Below are 12188 nucleotides of genomic sequence, written 5' to 3'. Positions count from 1 at the left end.
ACAATCTGCTCTGTTGAGCAGCGGCTCCGTCAAAAGTTGGGTCACTCTCATTGGCTGTTAGCATCAACAACGGTAACCGCGGCGCAGCCGTTACGTTCCCATGGTAACACACGGAAATAAACTGAAAATAAATACTACATAACAAGAGACCGATCCCCTGACAGGGTTCATAAAAGGAGAACATGTATATTTCATATTTTCTTCTGTATATTGGGGGGGACACGACCCCCCAAAGAATGCGTGGTTACGCCATAGATTACATGTTAAATATTGTAAACAAAAATAAATAAATGGGCATCAAGGGGCGCTTTACATTTATAAAACTTCCCTTGGCAAAGCAAATATGTTTGCCATAAAAGGTATTCAGACTACAGTTCTGCTGCCATAAAGCTGAACAGGACAAGGGAATAAAAAAAGGAAAGAAGCGAGCTCCAGCTCTCTGTCGTCCAGTAAAAGTGACTGAATTAGAAGCACGTTTGATCTGATGCTGACACTCATTCAAACCAAAGAAATAAAGAAAGATTTTCTCCGTTTGATGGGAAGGAAAGTTCATCTGGTCATTAGCTCACCCAACGTACCGAGCAGGAAACCTGGCATCTGGTGGCGTTTATTTGATTATTCCAGCTGTTATCTGATGAAACCCAACTTGGTTTGGGACTCTGGTAACAGGTTTTAAACATATTATGCTGTTAATCATATTTCCCTGGAATGTTTTTGCTGCTGAATGTTCTTAACTCCGTAATTTAAAAGTGAAACATATTCAGATATTTCTGCTAGCATTAAATCAGCTGAATCAGCTGAATCTGGTGAAAATGACCTTTCATATCAGCTCACTCTGCCTTGCGATGGTGTAATTATTATTATTATTATTATTATTATAAAAGGATGTTTGTGCATGAAAGTCACATTTCTTAGCTAGGATATTATTTTTTGAATTGGCTCTGTATGAATTAATTGGATTATAATTACAATAAATTGAATTCCAGTTGGCTTGAATTGGACTTTATTACTTAAGTGCCTTGAGATGACAATTGTTGTAATCTGAATTGAATTGAATTTGTAGGAATTGTGGACATTTTCTTGAAGAAATAACCTCCAAACGGCTGCAGAAATTAGCTTAAAAAGGTTTCACGTAGAGCAGCTACTCGGTTATTTCCGTCTTTAGTACAAGTTTCGGTTTGTGCCTCTCAGGGCCGGACGGCCACTCAGAGGTCCACAGCAGACCCAGTGTGGAACGAGCAGATCGTCTTCACTGAGATGTTTCCTCCTTTGTGTCAGAGGCTGAAGATTCAGGTCTGACTGCTTCTCCTGAACATTTTCAAACAGTTTACACACAACATAAAACTGCAGTTACATGCATGATCCGGCCTTCTCGTAGGTCTGGGATGAAGGAAGCATGAGCGACGTTGCCATAGGAACCCACTACTTTGACCTGAGACGCATCTCTAATGAGCAGGATGGAGATAAAGGTGAGGAGAGATGAAGGTGGAGAAGGAGCTGCTGAGATGGGGGGGCAGAATGACTTTAATCCTGCTTTTCTTCAGGGTTTTTACCAACATTTGGGCCTGCGTGGATCAACCTGTACGGCTCGGCCCGAAACTTCTCTTTGGGTGACGACACAGTGGAGCTTAATGAGGGCATTGGAGAGGGCGTGTCCTACAGGTTAAAGCAGTACTTTTACATTTTAATCAAGAGAAAACGCCCCGTTTTATAGGAGATGAACATGTGTGTGACTGTGGTGTCAGGGGCCGAGTCTACCTGGAGCTGGCAGTGGAGATCCTGTCAGGGGGGGCGGGCTCAGAGTCCAAAATCAGCCGCATGATCAAACCTGTGAAAGACGCTAAAGGAGGCAAAGCTGGAGGGAAGGATGGTAAGACTCCTGCAGGAGGAGGAGGAGCAGGAGGAGGAGCAGGAGGCGCCGCTGAGGAGGACAAAGGCAGAGCTGCAGCACCAGAGGTCCTGCCGGTGGAGTCTCCTCCTGCGGTGAGAACCCACAGAAATATGGGGAAATAAGGGATCAATGCCACATTTAAATGGCTTTTTTTTAAAGATTACATTTAAGTACAAATTAAACGATTGCTGGAGAGTCCCCGCCTACGCAGAACCAGTTCAGTTCAGTTTCTGAATCTATTTTAGAGAAAAACTATTCATATATATCTATATATACATAGATAGATACCTATCTATATATATATATCCATAGATATATATATATGTGTGTGTTCACCCAGTTTCAGCCCAGCTTTAGCTGTGGGACAGATGGCCTCACATTCGACTCTGGAATACTTTTGTATCCAGAGGAGAAAATTCTTAATTAGACAAAAACAAGGTCAAGTTTCATCCAGCTGCCATCAACATGCTGCTTTGGGCTGTTATCAGGTGATACTTGGACTTAAATGACGTGATTAAACACAATGAAACGGTGTCTCTGTGTCCAGCTGACTGAAGACAACAGTGAGAGCTTCCTGCTGTTCGGTGTGCTGTTTGAAGCTACGATGATCGACAGGAAGATCGGAGACAAACCAATCAGCTTTGAGTTCTCCCTGGGTGAGGCGCTGCTGCTGCTTTGCTTTCCTCCCATTGAACAGCTGCAGCCTCGCTGGTGTTCAGTTTATTCCCCATCAAGGCTGAAGATAAAGTCCGGGTTATCCTTTACGACTACTCACGAAACACAAAGAGCCCTCCTTACACTCTGTTTCCTCTTTCAGGTAACTATGGTAACGTGTTGGAGTCACCAGCCCAGCCCAGCACCGCCAGCCCTGCTGTGACCCGGAGGAGAAGAGTTCTGGACGTCCCAGACAGCAGCAACTTGTTCGGCTCCTCCCCTCTGACCTCCTCCCCCCACAGCCCTTCCTCCCCTCTCTTACCCAGAGAACCTGTGGACACCAGCGTGGGCCCGAAGTCCACCACCCCTCCAGAGAAGCCGCTCATCGTTGAAGGAAACAGGTTGATGATGCTCCAGCGGAGCTTGATGTTGTCTTCTGTACCTCCTCCTCCTGCTGGATGCAGCAAACAGAACATGTCTCCTGATTAGTGTGTCTAACTGTGTGTGATTGCATTCAGGCACTACATGTATTTGCCTCTGGAGAAGCAGAAGCCGTGTGTTAATGTGCTGAGTCACTGGGAGGACCGAACCTACAGGCTGTACAACTCAAACATGCTGGAGAATATAGCAGTGCTGTTTGTAAGTACACACGAAGTTGGGGCTTCCTCCGTTCTAAGCTCTCACAAACGGCCTTAATGACCACATCCATCTGTTGGAGTGACAGCATCCAGCCATTCAGACATGTCTCCAACAGTGATGTAGAGCAGGGATGTCGAACTCCGGTCCTGGAGGGCCGCTGTCCTGCAGGTTTTAGATGCTTCCCTGCTTCAATGCACCTGATCCAGATTAAATGGATCTCTTGTTCAGTTCTGCAGCAGCCTGCTAATGATGCATTGATCTGAATCAGGTGCGTTGAAGCAGGGAAACATCTAAAACCTGCAGGACAGCGGCCCTCCAGGACCGGAGTTTGACATCCCTGCTGTAGAGCTTCAGGGCGTGTTGTCCACAGGTAAAGCACAAAGTTCCCAGAGTCTGAACCTTTTTACGACATCCTGCAGCCGTGATGAATTTTATTAGTCAGAAAAGTCAGCAGAGGTTGTATAAAACACACTGAAGCTGGAAATGAAACTTTTTCTCCAACAGCTGTCGCTCACAGAGGTGTCAGCTGCTTTGGTTTGGAGTGTAGCTCATAACAGAGATGATGTCACGGCGTGCTTAGATGCCTCAAACTGTAAAATCATTCCTCATTTCTACTCCTCATAACCTACTGCAAGCTGAAAAAAGACATTTCTGTTTCGTTTTTCAGAATAAAACACATCTTCATTATCAATTTATTAACTTATAAAACCCGCTGCGTGTCACTTAATAAGATAAACACATTGCAGAATGTTTTTCAAAGTATGATAATTAGTTTGCTTTGATAAATTGGCCAAAAACAGAGATTTCAGAAGAATAATTCAATTAGTTTCAGCTAGTCTCCATCTCTTCCTTCTCCACCTGATTTGGAAGTTTTACTTAAATTAAACTAAATCTAACCAGACAAATATGGCATCAAACGGAGGTTAGAGGAGCGCTCCCATCCCAGAATGCAACACTTTCGCCGGCATTCTCAGTGCTCTGAGGGGAGCCCTCTGACACGAGCACATCCAGGCCAGCAAAAAGCAGACCGAGGTCCTTCTTTTTCTCTTCTTTTCACACATCTTTGCAGCTCAAAGTGTGACAAAAACAAACCCGTCAAAAGGCTCACAGATCCCTGCTGAGCCCCCCTTATAAAACATTAAAAACTGCCTGTTTTATAGTGCTTTGAAATGACTTTTCATGACTTCAGCCCACATCAATAAACCAGCTGAGTGACATTTCTTCGGCAGGAGGAGGGTGTGTCCAGTGCGGCTGAGCTTCACAGGAAGTCAAACCCAGCAGCCGAACCCACGCTCAAAATCGTCCTGAGAGATTTCTGTTTGGACGCCAGGTACAAACAACCAGCCTTTCACTGCTCTTCTGTGAGAAAACAGACTTTTTACTGGAAAACTTTCAATCTAATCTGCAGCAGAACAGAAGTTAGTCAGAGGCACAAATTGTGGAAAAATTTGATGTATTTTAACGTGACGAAATCTTCCTGATATCAGCTTTGGATAAAGTGTACCTGGGGGCGATCATGTATGTTTTAAAGGGTTAAAGCAGGGATGTCGAACTCCGGTCCTTGAGGGCCGCTGTCCTGCAGGTTTTAGATGTTTCAACACACCTGATCCAGATTAAATGGATCTCTTGTTCAGTTCTGCAGCAGCCTGCTAATGATGCATTGATCTGAATCAGATGCGTTGAAGCAGGGAAGCATCTAAAACTTGCAGGACAGCGGCCCTCCAGGACCGGAGTTTGACATCCCTGGGTTAAAGTGAAGAACCAGAGCTTGGGATGCATTTTTCACTGCCTGTCGAAGGTTGTTAAAGAATCAAACCTCGCACATTGGTGGCTGCAAACCCCGTCAGGCTGTAGATGTTGAGAGTTGTGCGTCTGTGTTGTTCTGCAGGAGTTTCATTGCTGCTGCAGAGGCCAAGTTGAAGGCTGCGCTGAAGTCCAGCTACCTGACGCAGCTGGACAAGAAACGCCTGACCATGTGCAAGCAGGAGCTGGTGGGAAAATCACACACAAATGAACATGATTAGAATTGGGTTCATAAATAAACTGCATGTTTTTTAGGCTGCATTTCATATCATCACTGAAACAAGCCGTCAGCATCACGACCAAAAATGTTCATCTCTGAAATGTAACTTCAAGAAACCTCTGCAGTCGAGGTGAAGTGTGATCGAGGTTTATCTGATGCTAGAATTCAGCGGAACATGTTCAGCTGTGTGTACTTTACTGCCAGTCTCTACTGTTGTTTTGCTCTTTCTCTGCGCTGACTGTGATCATCTGCATCAGTCAGCTGTGTGTCTGCAAACATCACCGACTCGCTCCATGTGTGTTCAAGATAATCTGAAATATTTAATGGTTTGTTTAGTTCTGTTCTCAAAGCTCAGAGTCACATATAAAAGGACTGCTGCATGCTGGTCCAGATTAAAGGAAAAGTCCCAGCTCAACGATGAGTTTTAACTGGACCACAGCAGATCACTGAAGAACAATCAAAGGGATGAGAAGACAACATGTATGTGTGTGTTATTGCAGGAAAGTATGATCGGAGAGGCTCAGTCTGTGGGAGAGAGGAAGAGGAAAGCAGGTGGAATGAAGGAAATGCTGCAGGATGCAACCAAACTAGCAAAGAAACTACGTTTCCTTGTGAAGGAGGTACGAAACACATCTAGAGAGCATGTCTTTGTGTACATGGGGACCTTTGTTACTCACCATCACGTCCTCTGCAGCCTCAGCACACGGTGCCAGACATGTTTGTGTGGCTGCTGAGCAACAACAAGCGTGTTGCGTACGCTCGACTTCGGACCAGAGACCTGCTGTTCTCCAGCGACCAGGAGGCTCGAGGAATCCTCTGTGGCAAGATAATCACACTGTTTCTGAAGGTAAACGCACAAACACGGCTGAATATTTCCAGTGTGGCAGGTGAAGGAAAACCTGTGTGTGTGTGTGCAGCCTCCAGGAAAACGTGTTGCAGGCTTGACGGTCCAAGCCAAGCTGGATGTGTATCTGTGGTTTGGAGCTTGTTCGGACTCCCGCCACATGCTGGATGACCTGCCTCCAGGCTTTAGTCTGCCCACAGGGGGCGCTGACACGAGCAGTCTCCCCCCATACCTGCAGTGCACCGGTGAGAAACAAACACCTGTTCACCACAACTGCACGTGTTCAGCAAAGTTCAGAAGTCCAGATCAGCCCTCATGTCTTTCTGTTTCATGAAAACAGGAAGCAGCTGCAGAGATTCACTGAAACATGATCAAACATGAACATAAACCCAGAATCTGAGGCAGAAACAGAGTTTTTTATCAGTTCTCAGCAGCTTTAAAGTGAATATCTGGTCTGAGCTCCTTTATTCTCCAACACAGCCTGAACCCTCAGAGTTAAGTGGCTTAGCAAAGAAAAAACACTCCTCTGAAAGGACTGGACTGAAAGCTGGAGAGCTATTGATCAGGACCACTTTAAAGATTACACGAAAGTCAGAAAACTTCGGGCTGGATCAGGATTAAATAAGTTTACGGACATTAAATGAATAATTTTTAGCTGGAACAGAAATCGGTGAAGCTTCCTGGTTCGGTGCAGACTCTCAGAGTCTGTGTTTGTGTCTGCAGAGCAGCATCAGTTCCAGCTGAGGTGCCACATGTATCAGGCTCGCGGGCTGATTGCTGCTGATAACACCGGCCTGTCGGACCCTTTCGCCCGAGTCACCTTCCTCTCACACAGCCAGACCACCCATGTAAGCTCGTTTAGTTTCTCCTCTTCATGTCAGTGTGATTAGGAAACATCTGTTCAGTGTCACTGCGCCTCCGTCCAGCTGTGATCTGCTTAGTTTCGTCCTGGTTCTGTGTGTCAGATCATCAGTCAGACTCTCAGTCCTACATGGAATCAGTGTTTGCTAATGAGCTGCCTGCTGCTGAGTGGAGACCTCCAGTACATCCAGGAGGAGCCGCCACGCCTCGTCATAGAGGTGTACGACGACGACGCTCTGGTAAGCCCAGCCGCAGACAGACGATCAGCGTTTCAGGTGAGTTTGTGCTGCCCCTGAACTCCACCTGTTCCATGCTGTGTGCAGGGAAAGGCTGAGTACCTGGGAGCCACCGTGGCGGTCCCTGAGATCCGGCTGTCCTACGAGGCCTACACCCCCCCCACGCTGCAGTACAGCCCTCTGCACTGTGGCAGCCAATCAGGAGGAGACCTGCTGGCTGCTTTCGAGCTGCTGCAGGTAAGTCCCACCCCATGTTTCCGATCACAACAACGCAGGATGGAGACTAATTATGACGACTGTGCAGATCCCAGAGTCTGACCTGCAGGGCCTCCCGGGTTTAGAGGAGCAGGAAGGAGGCATCTTCACAGTTCCTGCCAACATCAGACCTGTCCTCAGCACCTACAGGCTGGAGGTTGGACTGCGGCACCCAGCGATCAATCAAACTGCCAGTCGTCTTCAACCGTTCCCATAAAACCTCTTTGTGTCTCCACCAGGTGTTGTTCTGGGGTCTGAGGGAGCTGAAGAAGGTTCAGCTGCTGTCTGTCGACCGGCCGCAGGTGAGACAAAGTTTCAGGGCTGGATTACAGGTTTCATTCCGTTGCATTACTGTGAAACCTGGAAGAAGCACCTGGACAACACCAATCTCTTTTTCTCCAGGTGTTCATAGAGTGCGCAGGGAAAACTCTGCGTTCCTCCGTCATTCAGAAGTACAAGTCCAACCCAAACTTCACCACCCTGGTCGATGTCATAGAGCTCGTAAGTCCAACATGTACTAAAACACAGGCACAGCGGGATCTGAGCTGGAAAACAGCTGCTCTGACATCATCAACGTGTGAAAACTGTGATCTTAAAGTGGCTTTTTTTCTGTTTTTGATGCTAACTCTAACATTTTGATCCTGCATCTTCAGATAATTATTGTATTGATCGCTTTCTCTCTCAGCTCTCCTGAAGTTCGTTAATCTCTGACTGACTGACAGTAAAACTCTCTGTTTTGGTGTTTCCTTTTGAGGAGAAGGTAGTTTGTCTGGTTCTCTGTGTGGTTTCATTACAACAAAGTCCACAGCAGTGGTGCAGTGTTGGACTGATTTCTGATGGTTCAGGGACCAGTTTAAAACATTCACCACTTCTTATGAGATGATTAAAAATGGGACTTTACATATCTCTGACATGGTATTGAACGATGCAACCTGAGCTGATTCCTCTGATGTGCTGCAGGAGCTGCCAGAGAACGAACACCTCCATCCTCCTCTCAGTATCACAGTTGTTGACTGGCGGGCTTTTGGCCGCAGCACGCTGGTTGGAAACCACATCATCAACAACCTCCAGGCCTTCAAATACTCTCCTCCTTCAGTCCCTCCCGTTGCTGTTCAGATACACAAACCGCCGCAGGACACAGACGCCTCCAGACTTGACCTGCCGCCGCAACCGCAAGCCGCTGAAGGTAACGAGTGCATGTGTCACTGTGTGGTGGATTTGAACAGCTGTACGTGAACTCATTTTCACTTCCAGCTGTTTTCAAACATTAGCAGAATCGGTCTGATGTGTTTGGGCTGAAAAGATGAGATGTGTTTCACATTAAAGCAGTCGGGGACAGAAAAACAGACCTGACTCCCTGAAGACTGTTAAAACCACCACAAAAATAGGCTGAAAGTCTACAAAAGATCAGCGAGCAACCACAGATCAGACTCAGATCAGACACAAAGGTCCCAAAAACAACATCACAATAGAAATATAAAGACGCACAAACATGCTAACTGACCACCATAAGGCACAGGACCCTAAAACCACAGCAGAGACGCAAAAAATAGGGCTGCAAACACAAAACTGGCAAAGACACACAAATAAGACAAAGAGCAACGACAAAAACATGATACTTTTCAGAACAGAGACCCAAAAAACAAGAAAAGCACAACAGGGAGGCAGAAAAGATCAACAGGAGACACAAAAGCAAAAGAAACGATTATTAAGCAACACAAAGAGAAGTGAAACTGCTGCAGAGACGCAAAATTAGCAAAACTGCTGCACAGAACACAGAGGTGCAAACACACAACTGATTTAAAGACACGCCCAAAAACCCGATCTGAGACATCATCAGAAGCAGCTTTCCTGTCGTCATCCTGCAGCTCCGTCGCTGTACCCCGGAGAAAGCAGTTCAACTGTGACGCTGACGCGGCAGGACTTCCTCATCACTGTGGAGGAAGAAGCTCCGCCTCCAGCTCCACCCTCACCGCAGCCGAAGCCTGGCAAGAAGAAGGTGAACTTGATGCACGGCTGCATGTTTCAAAGAGTCACGTGCACCACTTTCTACTCATTTCATATGTTGCATCCAGGAGAGCAGCAAGAGGAGCAGCCGCTCCACCAAGAGACGGAGGCGGACCATTGCTGACGAATCGGCTGAGAGCGTCATCGACTGGTGGTCCAAATACTACGCATCTGTAGAGAAACAGGTAGAAACAGGTGGTGTTGAGCTCAGTTCAAAGAGCCTGATGGAATATTTAACATGTGAACATGTGTTTGTGTTCCAGGCCAAGCAGAGAGACGGATCTCCTTTCCCACATGTGTTTGAGAAAGGTGAGAAACACGATTATAATAATAACACAACTAACCTGATCCGTCAGTTTATACAAGCACCTTTACCAGCAATACACTTAGGGAGTTATGGACCATTCAGGCAGAAAAAAGGCTCCTAACTCAAGGGATGAACCAGTGTTGTGTCGACACAGAACAGACAACTTAGCAAAGAAGCCATTTTAAACTGGATCTTTAGGCACTTTGTTACCAGCAGCCTGTCACAAAGACACATCATTTGTTCCCATTTCTTTAGCTGCATCTATGAAAAACAGCAAAGAAAACACAGTTTGACAGACAGAAAATAGGATTTCTGCAGCAACAAGGTGATTCCCAAAGAGCTATTAGCTGAAAACTTGGCATATCTCAGCATGGTGTGCAGTGTGTCCTTAAAACATTTGAGGAAACTGGACAAGTGGAGGACAAAAGAAGAAGTGTCAGGCCTAAAAAACTATCTACAGCAGATGAACAGGATCTGAAAGTGATGTCCTTAAGAAAGAGGAAAAAATCCAGCTGTGACCTGACAGGACCTGAGAGATGCATCTGGACCTTCAGCTGATCCATCTACTGTTGGCCCAAGCCTCATCAGAAATGGTCTCCATGGAAGGGTGGCTGTCAAGAAGCCGTTCTTAAGGAAGGGAAACAGGGAGAAAAGGCTGAGCTGTGCCAAATGACACAAGAAGTGGACTGAAAATCAGTGGCAACAGGTCTTATGGAGGGATGAATCCTCCCCAGAGCCCGGACCTCAACATTATTGAAGCAGTGTGGGATCATCTGACAGAGAACGGAACAAAAGGCAGCCCACATCCAAAGAAGAGCTTTGGGATGTCCTTCAAGAAGCCTGGAGAACTATTCCTGAAGACTCCTTAAAGAAATGACAGAAAGCTTGTCTCAGAGGGTTCAGGCTGTGTTGGAGAATAAAGGAGCTCAGACCAGAGATTCACTTTAAAGCTGCTGAGAACTGAGAAAAAACTCTGTTTCTGCCTCAGATTCTGGGTTTATGTTAATGTTTTAACATGTTTCAGTGAATCTCTGCAGCTGGTTCCTTGTTTTCATGTAAATGTATAAAAAATGAGGAGGCTGGTCATTATCCAGTAATTGTCACCTGACTTCCACACACTGTTGTGCATTTCAGCTTCACCGTACGACAGCTTGCTCAGCGATGGAATAGACACTTTGGGTAAGGATTCACACATTCAGCTGAGGTCACTCTTTCAGGAACACCTTCAGGCTCGGAGGACTGACGCCATCTTCCTGGTTTCGGTGGCACAGCTGCACACAGACAGCTGGAGATTGTTGCCTTCTTTTAAGCGCTGTCTCTTCACATTGTATATTGTTTTTTTTGCCTTTCTCTGATCTTTGAGTCTATGTTTCCCTGTTGCCTCATCAGTCAGCAGCCAGTCGGATGGAGAGAAGAAGAAGAAGCAGAAGGGAAAGGGAACCCCAGAGCCGAGCGCTGGTCTGCGTACTAAATTAGCCACACTCAAGGTATTCCATTTACAAAACTGCATGGCAGAAAGATCACAAAACAGCTAAATAATGGGGAGTATTACTGCCTCCACAGGAGAAGTTTTGAAGCTGAACTTGGCTGCTTTTTCACACCTGAGTGAACATGAATAATCTTTAAAAACAACAACTTACAGTAAAAGCTGAAGGTTTAAGGTCTGAAATGGCTTTTATTTAATATCTTTAGCTTCTTTAGAGGCTGAAAAAGGAAAGGTTTTAGGTCTCGGAGGGTTTTTTTTAAACCTATCCTCTAATTGAGTTAAAGGGATACTCTATTTTCATTTGTGTTCATATAAGAGGGGCTGGGTGAAGGTCTTGTCTTTAATGGACAGTGGTCAGAGCACTCAGAACTGACCGATGAGTCCAGCTGAAAGGGGGCCATGAGAATAATGATTCTCTGAGCTGATAAATTTCCTGGTGGATCATCATCTTTGAATCAATCTTCCCTTTGAAATCTAAAGTCGAACCACTGCTGTGGTTAACTGTTATCAGGCCTAACTTGGGTGCTTTTTCACACCTGAGGGAACATGAATAATCTTTAAAAACAACAACTTACAGTAAAAGCTGAAGGTTTAAGGTCTGAAATGGCTTTTATTTAATATCTTTAGCTTCTTTAGTGGCTGAAAAAGGAAAGGTTTTAGGTCTCGGAGGGTTTTTTTTTAAACATATCTTCTAATTGAGTTAAAGGGATACTCTTTCTTCCCTTTGAAATCTAAAGTCAAACCTCTGCTGTGGTTGACTTTTATCAGGCCTAACTTTGGTTGACCTGGGGACACATCTCGGGCCAACAGACACGGGTCCAAACATCCTGTTTCTGATCTTCTGTGCAGGTGTACGACAAAGAGCTGGAGGCAGAGTTTGGGCCGTTCGATGACTGGGTGAAAACATACGAGCTGTTCAGGGGAAAAGCCAATGAGGAGGAGGGAACATCTGAGGAGAGGTTTGTGGGGAAGTTTAAGGTGAGAC

At 45.8% G+C, this 12188-nt stretch overlaps 1 protein-coding gene across 1 annotated transcript in view; it reads left to right on the top strand.

Annotated features, from left to right (window-relative positions):
* The window catches only part of fer1l6 (fer-1 like family member 6), a 36258-nt gene that overhangs the window by 10279 nt on the left and 13791 nt on the right, over window positions 1-12188 (top strand). The window contains exons 10-34 of the mRNA XM_072397576.1: window positions 1192-1293; window positions 1379-1469; window positions 1545-1662; window positions 1746-1983; window positions 2439-2547; window positions 2709-2946; window positions 3064-3184; window positions 4414-4514; window positions 5073-5175; window positions 5708-5827; window positions 5902-6054; window positions 6125-6296; window positions 6775-6899; window positions 7017-7151; window positions 7236-7385; window positions 7453-7560; window positions 7643-7705; window positions 7806-7904; window positions 8364-8589; window positions 9272-9402; window positions 9437-9595; window positions 9674-9719; window positions 10852-10896; window positions 11107-11204; window positions 12053-12181. Coding sequence (XP_072253677.1) covers window positions 1192-1293; window positions 1379-1469; window positions 1545-1662; window positions 1746-1983; window positions 2439-2547; window positions 2709-2946; window positions 3064-3184; window positions 4414-4514; window positions 5073-5175; window positions 5708-5827; window positions 5902-6054; window positions 6125-6296; window positions 6775-6899; window positions 7017-7151; window positions 7236-7385; window positions 7453-7560; window positions 7643-7705; window positions 7806-7904; window positions 8364-8589; window positions 9272-9402; window positions 9437-9595; window positions 9674-9719; window positions 10852-10896; window positions 11107-11204; window positions 12053-12181 — 3180 coding nt within the window. The remainder of the gene's footprint in view (window positions 1-1191; window positions 1294-1378; window positions 1470-1544; window positions 1663-1745; window positions 1984-2438; window positions 2548-2708; window positions 2947-3063; window positions 3185-4413; window positions 4515-5072; window positions 5176-5707; window positions 5828-5901; window positions 6055-6124; window positions 6297-6774; window positions 6900-7016; window positions 7152-7235; window positions 7386-7452; window positions 7561-7642; window positions 7706-7805; window positions 7905-8363; window positions 8590-9271; window positions 9403-9436; window positions 9596-9673; window positions 9720-10851; window positions 10897-11106; window positions 11205-12052; window positions 12182-12188) is intronic.

This window comes from Leuresthes tenuis, unplaced genomic scaffold (assembly GCF_036924035.1).
Source record: "Leuresthes tenuis unplaced genomic scaffold, fLeuTen1.0.hap1 SCAF_12, whole genome shotgun sequence".
NCBI lineage: Eukaryota > Metazoa > Chordata > Actinopteri > Atheriniformes > Atherinopsidae > Leuresthes > Leuresthes tenuis.
This window is presented reverse-complemented; position numbering and strand designations above follow the sequence as displayed.